This window comes from Agelaius tricolor, unplaced genomic scaffold (genome assembly GCF_023055355.1).
Source record: "Agelaius tricolor isolate 1412-34295 unplaced genomic scaffold, bAgeTri1.0.p SCAF_4, whole genome shotgun sequence".
NCBI lineage: Eukaryota > Metazoa > Chordata > Aves > Passeriformes > Icteridae > Agelaius > Agelaius tricolor.
The window spans coordinates 33799604-33824056 of record NW_027269264.1 but is presented as its reverse complement, the minus strand read 5'-3'; the positions used below and the strand labels follow the sequence as shown (position 1 = coordinate 33824056).

At 39.7% G+C, this 24453-nt stretch overlaps 1 protein-coding gene and 1 long non-coding RNA gene across 2 annotated transcripts; one reads left to right on the top strand and one right to left on the bottom strand.

The window, feature by feature from the left end:
• Window positions 1-66: 66 nt before the first annotated feature.
• Window positions 67-17667, bottom strand: HEXB (hexosaminidase subunit beta). Its single transcript, XM_071425191.1, has 14 exons — window positions 17320-17667; window positions 17069-17226; window positions 13645-13710; window positions 12819-12865; window positions 12510-12620; window positions 9897-9998; window positions 8234-8363; window positions 7371-7551; window positions 6261-6347; window positions 5618-5690; window positions 4772-4946; window positions 3872-3962; window positions 3541-3645; window positions 67-251 (listed from the first exon to the last, which is right to left on the bottom strand). The coding sequence occupies exons 1-14, from the start codon at window positions 17610-17612 to the stop codon at window positions 188-190; spliced, it is 1683 nt and encodes a 560-aa protein (XP_071281292.1). The 5' UTR covers window positions 17613-17667; the 3' UTR covers window positions 67-187.
• Window positions 17499-21774, top strand: LOC139589101 (uncharacterized). Its single transcript, XR_011678935.1, has 2 exons — window positions 17499-19214; window positions 19314-21774. It is a non-coding gene; the product is annotated as an uncharacterized lncRNA (long non-coding RNA).
• Window positions 21775-24453: the final 2679 nt, after the last annotated feature.

Genomic DNA, 24453 nt, shown 5'->3' with positions numbered 1-24453 from the left:
GTTTCATGATTTCACAGTGAAGAATCCCTACTTTTGAAAGGTTAATAATGATAATTTTTACTCCAATAAGGCTGTCAAATAATTTTATTTTAAAAGTGAAAATTTTAAGTCTTGATTCAGATATGAAACCACACATACATATCCCCCAGAGGCACTTCAGGCTGTTGAGAAGAAGTCTTTGCAGCAGTTATGGCCCTCTTGCTTCGTGGGCACAGTATCCAACAAACACTGGTTCGGCCGCTATGCCACGGCTGTTAAAATAAAGCAGAATGGGTATGGCTATAATCAAACAACTGGCTGCTTGTGTAGGCAGGAAGAGAGATACTGGCAATCTATTTTAATAACTATATAAACAAAACTACTCCTAGAAAACAACAGATGAACTATTTAGGGAGTGAAAAGGGCCCTATTCTACTTCTGATTACACTTTAGACTGAACCTCTGTTTCAATAAGAGGCACCAAGCTATTAGCAGACATGCTGAAAAGCTTAAATTCAGGGGCTAGTTCTTTTGATGTTTTGCAAAATCTACTGCTTTTATTGAAAAGAAGTCCTAAGAAAGGCAAATAAGAACCAACTGACATTTACACATTCTTCCCTCTCCTCTCCCAACCTCAATGTTTCATTCATATGCAGCTCTAGTTCCATAATTTTCATTATTTTGGGGGGAGTAGTCAGCTTCTTTCAGCTTACACAATCATAAATTATTCTGTTCTCATGTGGCATTACAAACAAACCAACCCCTGTGGCTTATGATGGTGCAGTTAGATAGTATAAAAAACATGTTTCAGAATTAAAATAGTTGTAAAAAATAATCTATTTCTCAAATGTTTAAGATATAGATACTATTGCCACTAATGTTTAGTGGTGCAGTGGAAGAAACTGAGTAATAGCTCAGCTTAATGACTGCTGCCCCTAAGCAAGACACATTCTTAGTAAAGACAAGGCTTGGTTTCTAAGTCTCTGGAATATATGCCCATCTTACTGTTTCCTTCCTCCCATCATCATTCCTCTGCAATCTGGGTTGCTGTATCCTAGAAGAAGCTGATTTTGGATCTGCATAGTACCTACTGCATTCACAGTAGTATTTCAAGAGCAGTGGCCTCGATCTTCAATAGGCAGAGTTACTGTTCGTCCAGTGACCAGGATCTAGCTGTTACAATGTGCTAGCTACCCATTCCCCTTGCTCCCTGGTAACCAGCTGCAGAGCAAGCCAGATCTTTGTTCTCTTGGAAAAGACCCTTGTCCTCCTACAACTGCCACTGTCAGTACATATGTGATGAATAAAAACATTAATAGGAACACAGTCGTTACATACATGCTAAGACTACAACATCCTGATACTAAGCTCTTTGAGGAAGCCCCATATACATGAATAACAACAACTGCAGCCCCATGGAATTTTCACTTCATCAAGGGGAAAGGAATTGTTCCTCTAGTCTTTTTCTGGTTCAAAGTCTGTATAAAAAGAGTCATTTTCAGGACAACATATCTTTTTATTAAGGTAGTTACTTTCTAACAGGAATTGTTCATCCTAAGTCAGCAAAACAGTTTTTCCTTAGACTACTTTCTGTTGCTAAATATATGCAACAAGTACAAGGAGTAGTCCTTAGTCTGCCCCTGCATTCTGCATCTCTCATGCCAGCATTAGAAGAGCAGCTGCTGTTATCTGGACCAGCTCCTTTTACAGCTTTACAAGTACCAGTGTTAAGGAAGATGATGCAGATGCAGCAGTGGAGTCAACCAGGTCCAGGAACAGCATAGTTCACTGTAAAACCCTAATCCTAGTGGTACAGCCACTGTACACTTAACTGCTCAGTTGTAGCAGTGTTTTCCTAGGCCCCATCAAGAGATGCACCACCCTAAGTTTTGAAATCCCCTTAATATAGTTTTTAACATGTATTTGTCAACTCTCACTTAACGTATCTATTTTTTCTCATGACTGAGGGAAATAGCACAACTTACATACAGCTATTTTCCTCACATGATTATTTTAAGCCAGTTTGAAATAACCCAGCCAAGTCAAAACTTTCAAGTCCTTCAGTAACTCTTGATTAAAGAGTGACAGCAAGCTAAACACATACTATATACTCTAAACTAAAGTGCTGTGTCCAGTTCTGGGCCCTCAGTTTGGGAAGGACCTTGAGACGCTTGAGTGCATCCAGAGGAGGCAACGAGGCTGGAGAGGGGCTGGGAACACAAACCCTGTGAGGAACAACTGAGGGAGCCGGGGGTGTTTAGCCTGGAGAAAAGGAGACTCAGGGGTGACCTCATCACCCTCTACAACTCCCTGAAAGGTGGCTGTAGTCAGGTGGGGTTGGTCTCTTTCTCCAGGCAGCAATGGACAGAACCAGAGGTCACAGTCTCAAGCTGCACCAAGGGAAATATAGGTTGGATATTAGGAAGAAGTTTTTTACGGAAAGAGTGATAAAGTTCTAGATTGGCCTGCCCAGGGAGGTCACCATCCCTGGATGTGTTTAAGAAAAGATGATGTGGCACTCAGTGCCATGGTTTAGTTGAGGTGTTAGGGCTGGGTTGGACTCGATGATCTTTAAGGTCTCTTCCAACCTAGGAATTCTGTGATTCCAACACATAATTATGCTAAGACATCTTCATGAACATGAGTAGAGAGCTTGAGTTTCAAGTGCTGACTATAACTGCTGTTGTATCCTGTTCTTTAAAGAAATTATTTGTATCTACCTTGAACTACTACCACACAGAGTTGACATTTTCTGTGAGTTATCATAAATTTCTGTAGAGAAATAAAATGGTATGTTTCATGCCTGTTGCAGTTCAACTATTCAGCTCTCTGACTGTATACTTCAAAAGTGGAGTCAAACTTGAGACTTACAACCTAGAAATCACTCATATCTGCTGCTGTGAATGTACAAAAACAACATTAGCAATAAATAACCAGTAACTTGTCGAGGTACTTTTTAGCAAAAGAACTGGGAGAAGAATGTGTTATGACTACTGTAAACAAAGTCAGTACATAAATGAATTAAAATTTGTCATGGACTGCTTATCCACCCCTTTCAGCCCCTAAAGTAAGGTAATACCTGAAAGGATAGCTTGCCCAAGCTCAACTCTCATGCAAACAGCTCCAATTGATTACCTGCTGCAGGTCTTTAATTATTATTATATAACAAATAAGTAACACCACCTTTTTTTTTTTCAGAAGTCTGCTCTTTCTTCTGTCAGTGTACTCTTCTCACATACCCTTTAATATAATTTTTGTCTGAAATAAGTTAATTGTGGTGTTAATTTTTCCTTTACAGGAAAGAGAAACTCAGAAGAGTCTTAGTATTTCATTGAAAAAAGTGAGTTCTGAAAATTTTAGTTGCAAAACTGTCCCGAGCTCCTGTCTTAAAGTATCTGTCTTCCTCTTCTGTGGATACAAAATCAAATGGGATTGCCTTTACAGTCAGATTAAACTGCTAGCTCTCTTCCTTATCTCCAGGCCAGCAGTTTATGCCCGTACCTTTATTCCATTTGTAATGAAACCTGAGAACCAAGATACACAGTACCTACTAAATCTTACCGGAGCATGCGGCATCGGTGATTAGTTAGCCTTTTGTAGGCATCCTGCAAGTTGGTCACATTGCTGCTGCTCCAGAGTCTTTCCCCAACAGCACTTGCTCGAGGCCTGTAAAGGTATACTAAGTTTTAGAGTAGGTATGGTCTGTAACCAAGAATGGATAATTTTTTTTTAATACCAGGTCTAATATAATACTTAATATCCAGAAGCGTTACTTTTCATAGCTGCTTAGGTTCAGCACAAAGCACTGTTAGCAATAGCATACAGTCTTGTGGGATTAATTATTGCTTCTTATAGCTGGCTTTTTAAAATCTAATGATAAAGCAGTCCATACCATAATCTTGGTGTCAGGTTAGTTGCATCCACAAATTCTCCCCACAGGCAAGCTTCTCCACCTATTAAAAGTTTCTTCTGTTCTTCAGATCCTGAATTCAAACCAGAAAGTCAGCATTCTTCTCTGTCCAGAAGATGGGCATATATCAACAGTTAGATAGGACTGATGTTCAGTTGTTTTCATATAAAATACCTGAGCTATTCTAAGCATTCACTAACATTTTGGTAGTCTTGTTACTGAATAGGAGAACCACCAAGCCATTTGCCCAGAGAAGCTATTTCTCTGCTCTGTCAGAAAGGATTTTACCTTTTATGCTCTGAAGAGATTCCTCAGCTTTTTGACATTCCTCAGAGATTTAAAACCTCATGGAAACTGTTCATTCTATCACATGGAGAACATTCCTTGAAAAAATTACTTAGTCAGGTATTGTGCTTAATGAGGTCTAAAAGTCTGAGAGCTCCCTTGCACAAAATGAAAGCCCGGTGGAAAGCATAAGACGTTTGTATCAACTTTAGATACAAAATTGAAGGGAAGAGAACATGTCTTTTTCTAGACTAGTTTAACAATCAAGTAAATAACAACAAATTCAGTGTCTATCTACGAACAGCCATTTTGCACAACTCCACTCCTAAAGCATCTGCCCACCTAGTCCAGCATTCTATCTTATGCAAAACACTAGTATCAGATGCTTGAGGAAGGTAATACCTTTCCCTGTGCGAAGTGCAAAGTTCCTTTTTTTTAAAGAGTTTTTCAGAGTTCTAGCTGACCATAATTCCTTTGATGATACTATAATCACAGTGATGGAATGGCCACTCTAAACAGCCCTATTCTTTCCATTTACGCTGTACTATAAACCAAGGAGTTTCATGCACAGAACACGCGTATAAAAAAGTGACAAACCAGGGAAGTTAAGTGGTTCAACACTGTAGTATTTCTTCCAGTCTTGCCCATAACTAATGTAGTCTAAGTACCACGGTGCTGACAGGACAGCAGTGAACCCAGCTCCTGTGACCCTACTCAGTTCACGAGCGTAGTTATTTGCCATCCACACTTGAACTACAGTGTCCGGTTTCAGCTAAAAGAGGAAAAGACAAAATAAACAAACTAACCAACTTAACCAAAACTACTAATGGCAATCCTAATTGCTGTTATCAAGGAAAAGGATCATGACTTTCAAAATTCTCTATTTTGTTTCAAAGAGGACCATTTTGGAAACTACTTGTCATCCCTCCCCCCTCCCTCCCAGTCTAAAGCTGATTAGCTTTTTGCTGGTTTTAAACACTCAGCTAGAGTGAAGCCTAGGTTATACTACAGACAGTTAATGCTCTAAGAGGATTCCGACAAGCACCACGTATCTGACCAGCTGTTAAATGCTGAGTATTTGGTGTTACTAGACCAGACACATAGTTACATGAGACAAAAAAAAAAAGGAAAACTCATAGAAACTTCACCCTTTACTCAGATGTTTTAAACCTATTTTTTTTACTCAGATGTTTTAAACCTATGTTTTAACTATTTTTTAAACTGTTTTTCAATGCTGGTGTTCCTGTTTCACCTACTACATATTCAACAAATGATGATTTCAAGGGATTGAAATTACCCACAGCTGGAGAGACTTGCTAAAGTCAGCAGGCTCTGGTTTAACTCTTAAGAGACAAAGCCAGATCTACTTAACAGTCTGCTCTGGAAGCCTCACACAATATTGTGGTATTATGCAAGAGTACCTTACTAATTTTCCCATCTTACTTGTGCTTTGTGATCAAATACTTCTTGCCAGACCATTTGTCCTTTATTGTAGGAGGAAACAATGTCCAAAATGCTAGAATTTAGAAATAAGATCAGGTTTGTTAACATCAATGAGATAATTAGAAGCACTCAAAGTAGCAACATTTTCTACCCCAAGGCATATCAGACCTTTCCCACCACTGCATAAGGGACCAAGAAAAAGCAGGTTGTTCTGGTTTCAGAACCATGCTTGCAGAGCATGTTCTACCATGTAGAACAATGGGCACATGCATTAACACAAACCAGCAATTCATGCAGTGACTAAGTGATGGGTGACTAAGTCCATTTTATTTAAGGAGAGAAAGAAGTGTCTGCAAAAGCTTCCTCCCCACCCTTGTGCTGACACTACTGCAGATACCTAGTTTAAGACACACAATACATTCACAGTGTATGTAAAACTAGCTTACATATCCATGCTGTGTCGAACATTTTAAAGCCATGAACTTCAGACCTGGTATTTTAAAATAAAGTGGATAGTTCCAAATATGTGGCAATTTTTCAAAATAATATGATAGATACTAAGTCAGCTTCCATATCTGCACCTCAAATCCACCCTCTAATAATGGCTGTGAAAAACTGAGCAAGAATTAAAAAGTCAACATACTTCTGAACATAGTAAGATTCCAGTTTAGCATAGTCAATGCCAAAACCTTGCTTCTTCATGAACTCTTTCACCTCAGGGTTAGATTTCCTTAAATAATAACAAGAAAACAAGTTTAAAAAAAGATTATTTTTTAATGTTTTAAACCAGATTTCTCAATCATTTCTACCTATGCACGGCACACTAACTGGTGCCTTAGCATGCCACAGCCTGGAACACAATGCAGAGCAGAAGCAGCAGGTTAACATGACTTAGATATTTTGAAAGAGTTTCATCCAGATTTGAAATAAAGCCAACAGACCTAACCTCAGGTAAATCTGGTGGAGTCTCTGTTCTGAAGTGGTCCTTGGCAGGCTGCTTCCTAATAGCTTTGGGGTTCCTAGCATCTCAGCTACTTTGTGCCAACATTATCAGCAGTCTGAGAACTCAACAATTTTGTGTTTCTACCACAAAAAGCAAACCAACATTTCTGTGCTACAGCATTTTTACAGCATTTCTGTGCTACAGCCAGTTTTCCTTCTCTATAAAAATTAAATAATGTCCTGAGTGTTTGAATTTGATCTTTAAAGAGAATGTAGAAATACTAACTAGATCAATTTTAATACTCATCAAAATGCTCCAAATCCTTTATTATTAGTCTCTCCAGAAGAAAGACTCCAAAATATTCAACATCCACAACTGAATTAAGAACACTATTAATACATGCTGTACTTCTAATACAAACACATATGAATCTGTTTGGTAATTCTTACTGTTACCTGATTTTCTGGTGGGCAGAACTCAATATAAACATCTACTTTAACACAAACAATTTAAATGTTAATTTTCTTATCTAATATTTTTCTAACATATTAGTCTTCTGTCCTGCCAAGGTAAGAGGACTAGTATTCTAAATCCTTTAGAATACTTGAATATTTATGAAACTACAAGTCAAAGCAAAATTCTGCACATCAGTTGCTTTTTGAGGATCACAAATGATCTGCCTGTAAAGGTAGGAGTGAAGATCTTTTGGTTATGCAGTGAAAACTATCTTATGCAACTGAGTTCCATAACTGATGCCGGTGGACAGGTTTAGGAGGCACTAGGTATTTGTTCCTTGAATTGTCACCATACCAACAACTGAAGTCCACTTCATCTCCTCCCAAATGAATGAATTCATCTGGAAATACACTGCTGATCTCCTTAAAGAACTTAGTCATGAAGTCGTAAGTTGTATTCCAAACAGGATTTACAGGTCCAAAGGACCCAGTTGGCTGTCCTCCATTGTAACAAGGAGTGAGAAGATCTTTTTGACCTAATAAAAACAATTAATAGATGATACTCAGTTTCATATTGCTATGCTAACTTTGCTACCAGGGAGAAGCAGTTAGTCACATTAAAAAGGTAAATATTCATTACCTAAATGCTCATCTATTTTAAATATAACCAAATAGAGGCAGGATGAAATAAAACAACTTGTAAAAGGTTGAGGAACCCTCTAACTGGCAGTCAGGATTCTGACTTTCAGATCTATGATTTAACACAACCTAACATATGTAACCCGTCACAATACCTGGAAAACAGCATTTGGATAACTACTTGAACAAAAGAAAAAGCTTTAATAAACATCAGAAGGAAGCCAGTTGGAAGAAAGCCAAACATAATGAGTATGCTTCAGAGGCTTCTCTTCTCTTTTTATTACTCTGGGTTTTTAACACCTAAGTCACTGTGAAGTGGTAGCTGAAGCTAGAATGATGTCTAAAGCAGAATCTGTACCCTTGCACACACATCTAGCATAGAACATGTCAACAGAACACGTTTCTTCATTCATTTTATTTCCTGTAACCTGTAAAGTCATGACATCACTTAATGCCTCTTCCTTGCCTCTCTCTTATCAAGGGCCTTCCAAAGCACTTTATTGGTTAGTCCTTAAAAAATTAATTTTTTTGCTACTACTTACCACAATTTCTTAACAATTAACACTTTCTTGGGCATACCTTTTCCCCAAGACTGTGTGTGTCCTGGTGTATCAAACTCCGGGATAACTCTGATGCCTCTTAACCGGGCATACTCAATCACCAGACGGACATCGGTAGGAGTATAGATGAGATTAGAGGAGTATGCCCCCTGTAAAATATTCAAATTTTAAGACAACACACTATACCAGTAGATCACAAAATTTGGACGGAAGTATTTTAACTTAGACTGGAGAGCAGTTTTTACAAGTAGGCTGTGGTTTTATCAACTGCACAGACATAATTTTTCATGTAACTTGTGGAGAGGAAAAAAACCCTACCAAAACAACAAACTCAAAACACTAAGAGAGATTGCCTTAAGGAGACCTTCCTTTCCTCCTTAGCTTGCAGTTACTGAAGAACACAGAAAAGCTAGTTTCTTATCCTTCAGAATTTTGAAAGATATGGTTCTCAATTCTTCTGTACAGAAGCAAGTTATTTTTGCCTATTAGCTCTGAAATATAGGGCCCTCACTACATAACATACAAGACTAATGGAAAAATTCTGCCAAGTCAGAAAGAACTCCCAGCACCTCTGCTTCTCGATTTTGTGCATGACTAATTTAGCATCAGGATATGTTTCTTTTGTGACACTAAATTTGAGTGTAATTCCACTCCCACACAGCCAACAAATGTGACAATGACCCAGATTACTACAGTTTGGTGAAACAGATACTTGCCAAAGATGCTCTTCATGATAAATAGCACCTTAAGCTTTTGCTTATCTGAAAATGGTTTCCACAGCTGAGTTACTCAAAAAAGGAAAGAGTAGACAATAAGCCTTTCAAAGAGGAGCTTGTTGAGACAAAGACGATCTCCCTCTCTCTAGCTGTCAGTGGGATATATGACAGAGCTCTACTAGAGTTTGCTTTTACCACAAAAAATAATCTGACTGCACTATGTAACATCTACAATTTTTGAATTATAAAATTCTTCACAGCATCTACTCTAGCACTGCCAACATAGTTTTCAGGAGAATCAGATTCTAGCAGGCATTTTAAAACAGAATCACAAATCTTGTACTTAGTCTTAGTCTACTTAACTATTCTTAACTACATTTGATTTGGCTCCTATTGTACCGTGACTGAGCAAGAACTTCATGGTGGATCTCGCTAATGTAATAAAGCTTACTATGTGTCTAGAAATAAAGAGACACATTCCACTGTATTCACTTCAGGAAACAACCTTGCACTTTTGGATCTCTTACAGACATGATGTGTTTTGTAAGGATAATATTACTATTGCAGTGGTGCTAAGAGCTGGCAGGAAAATCTCTTACATTTGTTTGAGTGGCAGAAGTCAACCAATTTAAAGAAATCCATCAACAGAAATCCAGGCAGTGTTCACTACTTATTTGCATACCATTAGTGTTTGAAGGCCTGCAAACACTGAGGATCATTCAGAAAATTTGCACAGAAGAGTAAAGGTGGTCATTTACCCTGTATCCAAAAGAAGACTTAAAAATGATACACATAGAAACTCAGGCAGGATCCTAAATATGGACTTGCTGGTTATTCGTCCCATGGTACTGTTTCACAATCAGCCAGAGCAGATGTAGTCAAGCATTGGTTAGCTCTGCATGATATTTCCATTAAATATATGCCAGATTTCTGCCCTTCTACCCTGCTGCAATGATGTTCACTCACCTTATCACTTAATTCAGGGAAATAAATGCTCTGGTAAGGGAAGGACTGATCATCTACTATATGCCAGTGGAGAACATTGAACTTATTAAAAGCCATGGCATCCTGTAAGAAATAACGCAATAGAGTCTAGTTAAACACTTCATTCTCATAGAAAATCTATGGAAAAAAGTGGTCTTGTCCCAGCATATCCCACATGCCTAGAGCAACAACTAAGAAAGAAAAAAACCTCAACCAAACCAAACCACTGGAAAAAACCAACCAAAACTCACCAATCCCCCCATCAACGAACCAAAAAAGCATTCTATGTTTCATTTAGTAGCACATACCTCTACTGCTCCACCCCTCTGCAGTCTATTTTCACCACTGCTGTCAACAAACTCTTCATTTGATCCCCATTCTACCAGCCTGTGTAGTATGAACTGCCATGAACACTTAGGAATTTTTTCCACTTCAGAACACGTACCCTGGGATTAGCTCAGTGCTTACAGCACTGTGCCACTAACACCAAGGTCACAGATTTGACCCTCATGGACCATTCATTTAAAAGTTGGACTTGATGATCCTTCTGGGTCCCTTCCAACACAGATGATTCTGTGGGCTATTTTCTATGCACCATCAACTATTTCAGCTTACCGAAAAGCTTATACTTTTATAACTAAATACCTTGGACTTGAAAACAGAACAGCATGAGAGTTTCCTACTACATAGTACATCCCTTTTCACTAGTGACTTCTGCAGAATCCTTTACAAATGCATGCAAAATAAACTAAGCGTTTTCCCTGCAAAAGGCAGTGCTTCTTTTATGTTTTCATTCATAACAGTGTCAGTACTTCCTTTTTTTCATCTTGAAGATGAATAAGATCAATGTTTAGACACTTATTTTAGAATTATGACTCCAATTGGACAGTTACACACATACCTTGAGTTATGCTGGTTTGCTAGTTACTTGAAGGGTGTGCTGTGAGCAGACCAAATAAGTGTTTACATCGTTCATGACTGACAGCAACACAGCTGCTCCCAAACCCTTGCTACACTACAGTTGTTTTCCCCACCCATTCCTCTCATTATTTCTTCACCTAGGTGTATTTAAGGAGGTAATAAAATCTCTTCAGGAACTCCCACCAAATACAAAGGAAGATTTATATCTTGTCCATTTCCTAGATTTATTTCATCTGTTTCATTACACTGCAGAAGTTTTAATTTCCATGTCTTCATGCATTTCTAACCAATATCATCCTTCAACATAAAAAATTACATCTCTGGACCTTCAATGCACCTACTCCTTCCTCAAGAACAATGCCGTTCCTGGAAATACAGTGCAGTAGTTGAACACAGACAAGAAATCAACTTGAACTGCTGCCCTAAGTATCTAATCACCACATGTTGGAGAAGACATTACTGATGCTTTTTATTAGTTGGGATTCAAGCAGGCACAGAGGTGGGAAGAAAAGCATATTTCTTAAACCAGCAAACATCATGAAATGTAGGTCTGATAATGTATTAGAGACAGACATGCAATTTAAGGAAAAAAAGCAGAACAGCAGCAGTTATAGAAACACAAAAATAGTTAGAAATGCAAGTCTCTTTGGACATCTCTTTTAGACAAGACAAAAAATATCGACACAAATATTTGAGGCTTTGAAGCACCCTCTGTCACAAATGTAATACTACACAAGCATTACTTGCTGAACAGGTGTTGACCTTGAATGTGAAAACAAGGTGGTAAATACCTAAAGGACAAGTTCTGAGCACAGATCAAGAATGACCTCAGAAATTAAGGACTGTTTTTATCTGCACTCTTTCTTCCTATCCTATATCTATTTTTCAAAGTTCTGCAACATGGAGGGGAAATTTCAAGTATTATTTCATCTTGGAGAAGCAAGACAGAGACAAGATGGGAAACTGCCAGTTCCTTCACTTTAACCAGCTAAATAATCCCTCCCACAAGGACTTCAACAAAAAAAAAAAGGGGAGTGCAAAACAGTAAACACCCCATCTTTGGCTGCTAAGCTTATACAAATACATCACCTTTCCATCAGGGCTGGAGCACATTAATTCTTAATGTACTTGCTTAAGCTTTTTGGAGGAAGTTTTGTTTGTTTTTATTGGTTAGTCTTATTATTCAGTAACTTCCCATCAACATTTTGAATTTCCTCCCTTGCTCTGTAATACTTAATGACTGGCTTGCACTTAGCAGCCTAAGAAAGGATTACCTAAGCCTGCTGCTGGATTACCAAAGTCTGCTCCAAAAGACTGGAGTTCTCCTGAAATCACTGGCACTGAAGCAAGGTATCCCTTGTATTGCTTGATGACAGTCAGACATCTCAAAACATGCTTCCAAGATATAATGCATAAGCTGGTTTAGGCATCAGAAAATACAGAGAATCTGAGGTACCACAAATACCAGTCCCCTTTAGAGAGCCAATAATCACTGTGTCTGCCCACTTGACTCCTCTCCAGTCTATGTTTGCTTAGCAAAGTTCACTCTGTCCTTTTACAGTCAGTCAGAGGAGATGGGTTCTTCTTTCATACCATCTCCAGTTGCTACCTGTTTCAGGAGCCAAAACACAACAAAAAGCCTTTATTATTAATGATATAAAACTGCCTACTTACCAGGTTTGTAAGAATAGATTTCAATGGTAAATAATGCCTTGAAGTATCTAATAAGACTCCTCTATGAGCAAATCTTGGGAAGTCATTGATTTCAGATTCATTGACAAGAACCTATGAGAACAAAATTTAAAAATTAGAATTTTATACTAATTTCATATTAATTTCAAACAGGAAGTACTTTTTCTTTTTTCAGAAATGATTCTTGGAAATATGTAACAAACTGAAATGTTGCTGAATGAAACTGATCTGCTCAGTCTAGAGAAGCACTCAGTTACCAGGACAGTGGATTTAGTTAATAGCCATACTTACACTTCCATAGTCATCTTCATGAACCAACTGGCTGAAGGTTTCCAAACCTGGAAAAATGTCCAAGAAAGGGATCTCAATTACAGCCCAGTACTTGCCCTTAAAATTTTAGTTACAAACAGCACAACTATGTACAGGCATTCATCTAGCTAGAAAGAATGCTTTGTAGCTGAGTTTCTTTCTCTTTAGCACAGTTCCCTTAATTGCTCAAGCATCACCATTTAAAAATTCTGGAGAGAACCATTCACATTCTCTATTATGCACAGATACTGAATACCTGTGCTACCACTCAGCTGCAGCAGATTAATCCCTAAATAGTAATAAAGTTATTGAGAGTGAGGTGGGAATCTCTGGTCTTGTTGTACATCTATTCCTGTAATTTCGGGAACTGGTGAAGTTTCTAATTCAGCATGAAAAATCTGTTGATTTATAGGTAACTAATATATAGACTTAACATTCCAGTAAAAACAGCAGACTAAAATGTCAGGATTGTTATTCTTTGTGATTGTGATGCCTTCAGCATGTCCACTTTATAGGTGCAGTGAGAAAATAATCTGTTCACAGTATAGTTTAAAAAGCTTTTTGCTTGGTCTGGCTTATTTCAAGTACAGCAAGCATGTACTCACAGTATGCCACTGGATCTGAGATGCTGAGCATCTGGACCAAGGGTCTAACTGATAAACATCTGAGTATCCTTCTGGCCTGCCTAAGCTTACTTCCAATGAAGTAATGAATGAGGGCAAGGCTCAGTGATCAGCTGGTTCTTGGTCTGCCATGAAGTTTGTATAAACCCTAAACAAATAGCTCAATGTGAAAAGCATCAGCTTACCTCTTAAAGCACCCCATACCTCAGGAGCTTTCAGTATAGCCACAGGTTCAGTTACAGTTAAATGATCTAAAGAAAAGAAAAAAAACTGCTTACTCTTTAAGAAAGAATGAATTGCAAGGACAATGCCAAAAGGCATTAAAAAGATTCTCCAAGTGCAACATCTCCCTTTGTGTATTAAATTCCAATCAATCCTGCTTTTAATGGTGATAGCATGCAATTATTTTTCATCTCTGTTTTCCTGTGAAGCAAGCTGTTGCACTGTTCAGAGAGTCAACAGCTCATCAGAAAGAAGATAAAAGAAGTAAGGTGCTTAGTAAGAGCAATGCTAAAATATTGTACATGAGCCAGAATTCCAGCAAAGTTTAACCCAATTGACTTAAAAAATAACACACTCTATTTAAGACATTATAAAGGTTGGGTGGCTAAGCCAAACTTTTCATGATTATGAAAAATTTACTTCTCCTTTTACCTCCTTTCATATAGTTTATGGTTTCATATTTTTTAAAGATATAAGTTGTCATATAATATTGTCAGGTGCTTACTATTAAGTCTTATTAAAAAAAATTACTAATCAAAATACAGAATCACAGAGTATTGGAAGGGAGTTGAGTTGGAAGGGATGCATCAAGATCATTTAGTCCAACTTCTGGCCGTGCACAGGACACCCCCAAGAATCACACCATGTGCCTGAAAGCATTGTTCAAATGCCTCTTGAAATCTGTCAAGCTGGTGCTGTGATCACTTCCCTGGAAAGCCTGTTCCACTGCTCAGCCACAGCCTAGGTGAAGAACTTTTTTCCTGATATCCAGCCTAAACCTCCCCTACTCAGCTTTCTGCTATTACCTCAAGTCCTGTCACTGGTTATGAGAATGAAGAGATCAGGACCTGCCCCTCAGCTTCGTCTTGTGAAGACCACAGTGAGGTTTCCTCTCAGTCTCCTCCAGGTTGAACAGAACAAGTGACCTCAGCTGCTCCTCAAAGAGATTCCTCTCAAGCCCCCTCACCATGTTTGTGGCCCTCCTTTGGACACTCCCCCATAGTTTTGTATCTCTCTTACACTGTTGCACCCAGAGCTGCCCCCAGCACTCGAGGTGAGGCTGCCCCAGTGCAGAGCACAGCAGGACAATCCCCTCCCTTGCCCAGCTGGCCATGCTGTCCCTAATGCACCTACAGGATGCCAGGTCACCCTCTTGACCTGAGCACCAGTATGGAGGCAGGTAAGATGAAGTACAGTAAGTAAAATGAAGAATGGTACCTGAAGGAATCCATAAGAATCCTCCCTGAAGCTGAGTACTGCAGTACAGTACAAAATACTAATGAAAAAAGAAAGCTAAAATAATTTTGGCTTCAAATTTAAGGTGATTTAGTAGTTTTTTGAGAAGAAACAAATATATTTTAAGTATTTTTTTTAAATCACATACATTTATATGCATAAAAATATACTACATCTATACATCTATACATCTATAGATTTATATTATTATTCAAACATCAAAGCAATAATTGCACATCTGAAAGAGCAGAGAAAAAAATCAAGATGTTGAATTACTGTACAATGACTTACATAATCTGTGCCAGTAGGAAAGAATGGTTGGCTACAATTTACACACTTCATACATTTATCTAAACTACCAGAGAAAAGGCATTTAGTGACATGAAGAAAGTACCTCAAGCGTCCCTGTTAACCTAAGAACCGATTACACATACTGGATGTTGGGGGTAAGAAAGAAAATTTAGAAGACTACTGCAATTTCCACAGGTAAACTGTAGGGAAAACGTTTGTTTTCCCTAAATAAAATAAATAAATTGTCAAGGATTTATTTCCAACACAGCAGGTTTGTTTGGGTTTTGTTTTTTTTTTTTCCTGAACAAAACCCAAACAAAGAGGAACTTGGAAAGTGTTATAATAAGCTACTTGAAACATTTTGCACAAACAGGTAAGCAGGCAGGAGGGGAGATATCCTGTACTCTGATTACATATCAAATACTCTTGCCACAGGACAGTGACTAACTGGTCCATACTACCTTTATTGATAAGACAGACCACCACAACCAGCAAGTCACCAATAACAGCATTTTTCAGAATCTGTACCCTCAAAAAGATAGCCCATTAAAAACCAGGAAATTAAAACTTACAGCTGAGCTTGGAATGCTCAGCTTATTATATGAAGAAAACACGTTATTTGTAACAGAAAACTTATTTCTTAAAGCAGAAGGAAAAAAACTGCTTGCTCTAAAGAATGCAACCTAAAAATCACATGGTCTGACAGATTCCATGACAAGAACCAGCTTTGATTGAAATCTTAAGTTCACAAACAAGCTCAAAGTTCAAATAATAATAAAGCAGCACAATAACCTGACTGGCAGAACTACGTCAAGAACATTAGCATTTTTGCTCCTATGTTTAATTTGCATTGAAATATAAGTTTGCACATAAAAACCAAACTCCTTGGCTATATGTTCCAAAAGGATTGACTAAATTTAATATTAGTACATTCTTTCACAAGTCAGGTGGAATTAATCCTGCTGCAGGATGTATGACTTGAGATTAAAAGGATCTTTTTTCTAAGGATCTGTATCCTGGATACCAAACAACAGAAGGTTATCTTAAAACAGGTCTAGATTAACAGAGTATGTTTAACTGAATATGTTGATTTCTGTGTTAGACTGTCTAGACAGAAAGCACTATTACTGCTCAATCTTATTTCTGTTAAGGAAATCCTCTGGTGATTAGTACTTTAATACTTAGAGTACTTCTCCACTCTGGACTCTAGTCACAGAACTAAAGAAGCACAGGAAACTAAGTCCAATATAAACATAATGTTTTTAAATCCTTTCTTGTATCTACAGATAGAAAGGGAGTGGATTTATAGGACTGCAAGATGAATAACAAGTTCAACAAACACTTTCTGGTTTTCCTGGAAAAACAGGAAATACCATGTACATATCTCAATGTAAGTAGCTTCAATTTAAATGCAGTCACTTCTTAGGAGATGGTAAGCAGTGACAGCCTTCACTGAATAAATACCCTGTACTGAAAGGGAACATCTCCTGACTATGCACAGATCTCACCAAAGATAACTGGCTACTGCATACTATAGTATCTCTGATTCCTAATGACAGCTGCTAGAAAAGACAGAGGCAGTTAAGTGATCTGTACGATAGCTGAACTGCAAAAATTATAGGCGAGCTTCACGATTCACTGTGGGCTGAGATTGCCCACAGTATAAAGAGCAAGAATTATCTTCTGGTCGCCACTGCTGTGAAATGTTTTTGCGGGCTTCCGAGAGCCTTCGCTTTCCAGTTCCTTAAAAAAACCACCCCAAAACCTGCTGACTTCTACAGCGGACACGTGATAGGAAATCAAGCGCGTAACGGTGCTGCCGAAGCCGGGGAAAGAGGGGCGCGGCGAGCGGGTACTCACAGGCCTCGCTGGAGGCGAGCTGCGGGTGCCTGTCACAGCCAGGGTCCCCCGCCTCGATCACCACCTGCAGCTGGAACAGCTCGGGCTCCGCTCGGGCAGCCAGCGGCCTGCGGCCCCACGTCCGCCGCCAGGAATGCCCGAATATGTACTCATAGTACCTGCCGGGGAAGCAGAGGCGCCGGCGGGGCCCTGAGGCGGCTGCTCCCGTCCCCGGGCCGCCACTGCAGCACCCCGGCCCCGCCGCCGCTCACCTGCGGAAGGCGTCCTGCAGCAGCCCGCAGCTCGGCCCCGCCGAGGAGCCGGCGCCATGCACCAGCTGGAATCGGCTGGGCGCTAGCTGCAGCTGGCGAGGATACGTGCGGACCCACTGCGGCAGTGGCCACAGCGAGTCCTCGGGGACGGCGCCTGTCGCCAGCTCCCAGCCGGACGGCTCCGGCTCGGCCTCGTTCCGCGGGACGCCGTGGCGGAGGCTGGTGCTCACCAGCACGGCGGGGACCACGACGAGCCCCAGCAGCAGCCCAGCCAGCCCCATGGCTCTGCCCATAGTGGGGCAGCTGCCTCAGCCCGCCCGCTCCACTGACAGGGCAGCCTGACTCCGCCTCCAGTGCTACGGGGCGGGCTCGGGAGCCTCAGTGCCCGCCCGCGGTACCGCCCGCCCTGCGGCCCCTCGGCGGGAGCGCGGTCCGGTAAGGGGCCCGAGGGACCCTCTGCTGGAGCGGGTACGTCCTTCATGCTCCTCTGAGGGGTTTTCTCACATAAAATCCATTAACTGTTAGCGTCTAAAGGAGAGCCACGAGGATGGTGAAGGGTCTGGGTGAGAAGATGTATGAAGACCGGCTGAGGTCACTTGGTCGGTCCAACCTGGAGGAGACTGAGGAGAGACCTCATTGTGGTTTTCAACATCCTGGTGAGGGGAAACAGAGGGGCAGGTCCCTATCTACTCAGGTAACTAGTGACAGGATTTGAGGAAACAGTATGCAGCTGAGTTACGAGAAGTTCACGTTATTACCAGGAAAATGTTCTTCACACAGAGGGTGACTGGGCACTGGAACAGGCTCCCCAGGGAAGTGGTCACAGCACCCGCCTGACACTGTTCAAGAGGCATTTGAACAATGCTTTCAGACACGTGGTGTGATTCATGGGACTATCCTGTTCAGAGCTATGAGTTAGACTTTAATGATCCTGATGGGTCCCTTCCAGCTCAGCATATTCCATGACTTTCCATCAGCCAGCACCATAATGTCCTGCACATGGCACCGTTCTACAGAATAAGAGAGTGTGGCAGGGCCAGCTTAATTTCTGTATGGAAAGTGTGTGATGCAGACCACACTTTTATGAAGCAAAGATTCTGCATCTCTTGTACTGCTACAAAACAATTTCAGTCTCAGCAGAAAATACTTTTTCACAGGCTTTCTACAGAATGTGCTATAAGCTATATGGTGAACAAGCCAGAGTCTGAGTTGCAGTGAAGTGTTTTAGCCTTTAACCAAACAAACCCAGTGTTCTGGCCAATCTCGGTGCATACCTGGGGAAGTTGTGCTGAAGTGTTGTGAAGAAGGCAAATCAAGCATTTCAAGACTTGAAGTCAAAGTGGGGAGGAATTCAGGCTTCATGCCACTTCTAATTGAATGCTTAATGCAAACACTGAAGTGTCATCATTGCTGCTTTGTCTCATGCACCAGTTAAACCTACAGCAATGATGGAGAGCTGATATCTGCAGTCTGCTCCTGGAAAGTAATGGAGGAGCTGGTCAGCCATCCTCAAGGGGATGGATCACAAAACATGCTAGTTTTGCCATTTACTGTCCCTGACCATGCAAGTGGAGTGGAAAGGCTTAATGGAAAGTGTTTGATGCAGGCTATCCACAGCAGAATGTTATTTAATCTTGTAATGCTATAAGTAAAAGGAATTCTTTATTAGGTAATTTCAAAGAGGCACAACAGGACATGCCACCTGCAAGCCTACCCTCCTGCCCCTGCATGCCAGGAGACACATGGAAATGACAGTGCTGTCTTTTCTGGTGCTCTCAAAGGGAATTGTAATGCTCTTCAAGCTGTGGCTGAGGTTTCCAGCTGCCTGTTAAATATACCTTATATATCTTTCCTTTGCCTGGTGTGATTGTGTCCTCAACTGTGTTGATTCAACTGTTCCTGCTGCCACCCTCTGTTCATCTTTTTAGACATACTTAGAAATTATGGGTTATTCAATAGTTTCCTTTGACATATCTTGATCAGTAAGCTCTCAGGGAAGGAGAGTGTAAGGATAATTAGCTGTAGTTGAAGGGGGCCTGTAAGATACTGAACTAAATCTTCTGTTAACCAGCTTGGCCACCACTAATGTAATTCTCCGACAGACTGAGTATTTTTTCTTTCAGTTGTTTTCAGTGGCTGTATCTTCTGTAGAGCAAGTCTGTTTTATACCAATGAAGTGCACTTATTCATTAGTCATCTAATATATATTCACCTAATAATTTATCATAATCACACTTTAAAATACTTATTCTGTGCACAAAATAATAATTAAATGAAGTTTGATTTTTTATCTTCTCTGGATAGATTTTCTGATGATGAATAAAGAGATCAGGTAGTCTTTCCTTGTGTAAGTCCATGAGTATAGTTTCTTTCTTTTACCCACTGGTATACCGGACAAAAGTTGTCCGGTATACCAGTGGGTATATACCAAGTTGTAGAAACTTGGTATCTAGGCCTCTGGCATTTAACAATTACTGGGTGGAGTACTCAGACATAAACATGCTATCCTCATTTTCTGAGGAAACCTTGCTGTAGTGTCTTTGGTTACCACAAACAATCTAAGTCTGCATTGACATTTTCAGACACCTAGGTTTGAAGTGTTATGATGTAATCCGGTTTTATGTTGCATCTTAGGACTGGTTCTAAGCTCACAGTAGAGGATAAGCAGGATACATAGAATTGAAGAGTATTGGACTGCAGGCTGTAGTTGTTCTCTTCAGGGACCAGGTGATTTCAGAGGGATTTCCACCAACACAGCAGAACAATGAAACTGCACAGTAGGACTGTAATTGTTTCCAGCATTGTGCACAAGCAAAGAAGACATCAGTGTGCTTCACACTCTTAAAAAAAAAAAAAAGAGCTCCAGTATCAAGTCTATCAACTCAAAATCTTGAATGTGAAAATCCACCATACTCTATTCTTAGCCTGTTCTGTAAGTTTGATGTTGTGCTTCTGAGAGGAATGGAATTTGATCTTTCTTTATTGTTGATGTTTTATTGATGTTTATATTGTAAACTGTGTTGGAATGGAAATGTACTCTTATCTAGGGTTGTAAAGACTTATATGGTTTTATAGGTTACACATACCCATTGAATGAGTACTAAAGTACTATTTTGCATTTTTGTAGAAAAATTGAAAAGTGCAATAATGAGTTATGATCATGAACTTTAATAAAGTTCTGATCATGAACTTTAATCCCCTGGTTCTATCAGAGATGTGTTTTCCATTCCCCAAGGTGAAAGTTATGTGTTATTAAGTTGCAGACTAATCCTTTCTGTAAAGGAGAAGAAAATTGCTGCAGTAAAAATACATGGTAAATGTAGCTGAGCTTGACTCCTACAACAGAACTGTGCAGATTCCTTTATACACATTCCTGTTTTAAATAGGAATTAAAAAAAAAAAAAAAAAAAAAAAAAAGGCAGGCAGTTTTGGGCATTAGGAATCTCAAAAGTTCACCTTGCTAAACAAAATGGTGCAATTGGGCTGCACACCAGTAACTTTTGCAGGACGAAGGTCTTCCATTTGTGTAGCTCAGCTCTTGCAGTTATTCTGTGGCTACAGCAGTCACTACAAAGTGGCAGGAGATCTCTCAGCAGTGTTTCCTGGTGTGCCAAGAAATGTTCCATATAGTTTTGCTGTTGACTCCGCAAAAGAAATGTCCCATATAGTCTCTGCTGTTGATTTCTTATTTGAGAAATAGCAAGGCGGCATAGATGAAACAGTGAATTACTACCACTGAGTAATATTTTATGGCCACTGTAGTCTGGTCAACATATGGGAATGTTACTACCCAGTAGACTAGGGGGTGAATTGAGACCTGACTGGGGATTGCACATCAGTGTCTCACAAAGACATTTTTGGACTATGTTAAAGGTTCATCCATTAAATTTTAAAAGACATTCACCACTGATAGTGAAAAATATGACTTCCCCATTATTTGGAAACCAGGTGATATTTTATTTGCTGCATTGCCAAACTAAGGTAAATTCTTAAGTTACCTGAAACTGACAGATCACAAGGAAGTGTTTTTTACCGTGATTGTAGTAAGTTCTGCTGTTCCACTATCTGGATAGTGGAGCATATGAGTAGTAAATGGTACATATCTTTTGCAGATGGGACTGAATCTTTCCATTCAGCTAATTACTTGCTAGGTACATAGCATAGGGTATCTCAGATGAAGGTCTTGCCTACAAGGGGGTGTTGTGACTGGGTAAAGTAGGAACATAATTTCATATTACATATAGCTGCTGACAATAATTTTGTATAGGGAAAGATTGTGAAGATTCTGCAGTTTGAAAATGAAATAAACTTCTGTTGGGGGCTGCAGTTTGCAAATGTAATAAACTTCTAGAAGGGAATCGCTGCACTGTAAGTTCCTAACCTAGCTTGTGCACAATTTTCTGTATGGTTATTGTATGTCCACATTTTTCCAAATATATGTTCTTTTTCATCCTGGCCACTTTGTATAGCTATCTTTTTATGGATGTCTTTTATAATATCAGGAGTATCCAGGCACTAATTACATCTAGAAAGCTGGAAACCTTGACAAGCCTAGAGATCCTGTGTGTGACCAATGAGTGCTTGAATGATGGGTTTAGAACTGTCTGACTTTAAGTATGTTTGTTGGCTGAAGAGAGTTTCCAAATGGATCATAATACATGAGCTGTCTGTGAGCTACATGCTGGGAATGTTGGTATTGATGTTGACATACATAATTAGGGATAAGAACTAATGAAAACAGGATGTTTAAATGATGTAACTTCAAGGAAACTCACAGGCTGAAAATATTTCAAACAATAGCAAGGGCAGTTTGTGAATGGATGCACATGTCAGATGCATGATTAGTGTAAGTAGGTGAACCAGCTAGAAAGAAACTGTGGACACATATATATAATACACACATGGTTTTTTGTAAGGGGAATTGTGGTTTAGGCTGCCAGCCTTATTGTGTGCTACTGTCTGACTACTTTTAGTCTTTGTTATGTTGTTTGGATAGAAAGAAGTCCGAATGAATCTAGTACTGGGTCAGGTCTGTGGCTTCAATGCCTAAGCACCTAGAAACTGTGAAAAACATGCTGGGAGAAAGTGCTAATGTATGCCAGATGCAGAAAGGTTCTAGGCTACTGGATGGCTATAAAACTCCTCATGGTCTTTTGTTGATTTGTCTTTTTTGTTTCACAGCTGTCTGGGAATTCTGTGAAAGTGAGGTCTAGAGTAGTGCTGCCTCTGGGCTTGGGGACTTCAGACTCATGGAGCCTCCTATTCTGATAGAGATCCACTGCTCACAACCACTGGTCACAACCACTGATCTTTGGTTTCATCAGCACTGTTTCTTTGGTCTGGAGCAATTGCAATGAGATATCAGAGGGAGAAAAAGGCTGAATAAAACCTTTTGTACAGTCTTTTTTGAGTAATGATTTGTGCCTGTTCATTAACTGCTGATTTCTCAAAGTGCTTTGGTCCTCATGGCAGACACAGTTTGTCAAGTAGGATATAATAGAGCTGTTCTCGATTAGAAGTGTGTAGAAAAATTCACAACACCAGAGATTTATGTCCAGAAAGGAAACAGAGGAGTTCAGTAACTTTATTCACTTTATAGAACTTTATATAAAGAGAGAGACCATGGGGCATTCCCCTGGCATCTCTCATGTTGCTGGGGACAGAGCCCCCTATTTATCCTGAGTTCCTGGCCACATCACTCTCTTCATTTCCCCATTGGCTGAGGTTCTTGGAAGATACCGACTACCTGAATCCTACTCTATGCCTCCCTTTAATATACACTCAGTTTTTTTGGTTGGTGTTTTTTTTTCTTTCTTTTATAATGGAACACTAGGAGTGTCCACACAATATCTGAGGTGCAGAGCCCTTGCAAGTTTTATATGTTGGAGATTTCTTTAATAATCAAAGAGGATAAAGTCTATACAGAGAGGTTTGATTGATTGATTGATTGATTGATTGATTGATTGATATCTAACTATTATGGGGAAAGATGGCAAAATCCTTTCCTCCCTTCTGAAGCCAGGTGTTCACCAGCAGGTGGTGCTATGCTCTCACTGCACCAGTGTCTCTCACTCCTGGGGCCTTCACCCTGAAAGTGTAACTACCGGCGTGATGGCAACAATTGGTCTCTTTTGTGCATCTTGTTGGCTGATTACAAACCATCCTAGGATTCCATGCGCATAGTTTTTTGCTGAGCTTCTCCATGCTGTGCTTATACGGCAAAATAAATATTACTGCATTTTGTCACTGAAGAAATCCATGCAAATCAGATGCCTACTTAACAACTATTTGTATTCTGTGTATTTAACATTCAAATATAGTGATTACAGATTACAGGAAAATAGGAACCCTTATTTTCCTGTACAGGGATAAGTCTGTGTACAGGGATAAGTCTGTCCCGTTTTTAGGGACACTAGAAGAACTTTCCAGTGGCAAAAAAAGGCAAAATCAGCTATATTTAGAGAGACAAGAAATAAAATTATTATTTCTCAGGATCAGAGCAGATTTTGTTTTGTTTCTGCCTCCTTCCTTGCTGTCAATTAAAATGTTAAACTTAGAATGAATTTAACTGTTGTGGCCTTGGAAAAGTTTTCATCTTTTTCTCCTAATTTTACTCTGAAAACTAAGTCCCCACGAAATAAACACAGACAGTGTTTTCAAGTGGAGACCCATTGGTCTGCTGTGATGAAATATCCAACTTATGGACATTACAATTTAGTCAGAAAGGGTGACATGCCTGCAGGTAGAACTTCGGAGAGTTTTTGAGAAAGTTAAGGGTTGGACTAACAGAAAGCTCATTAACTTCAGTGCCCTGTGCATCAGAACAGGCTGGTTGGAAAATTCTTCAGTGCAGCACTGAAACAAGCTCTCTGGAGAGGCTGTGGTGTTTCATCCATAGGGTGTTTGAGCTTGGCCAGGTAAGACTGAAGCTGACCTCATCTGATGTTGCTGTTAATACATTCTGTGCAGAAGTCCTTTCCTGCTAGTACCCCTTCAGCTGTGTTACTTTGGCTTAGTGCCAGCTGCAGTAGATCTATGCTACACACTATACTTAAATTAAGAATATACACTGATTAATGTGGGAAATTTGTATGACATAAAAGTTTCTAGGAACAGTAACCTAATGATATTGTC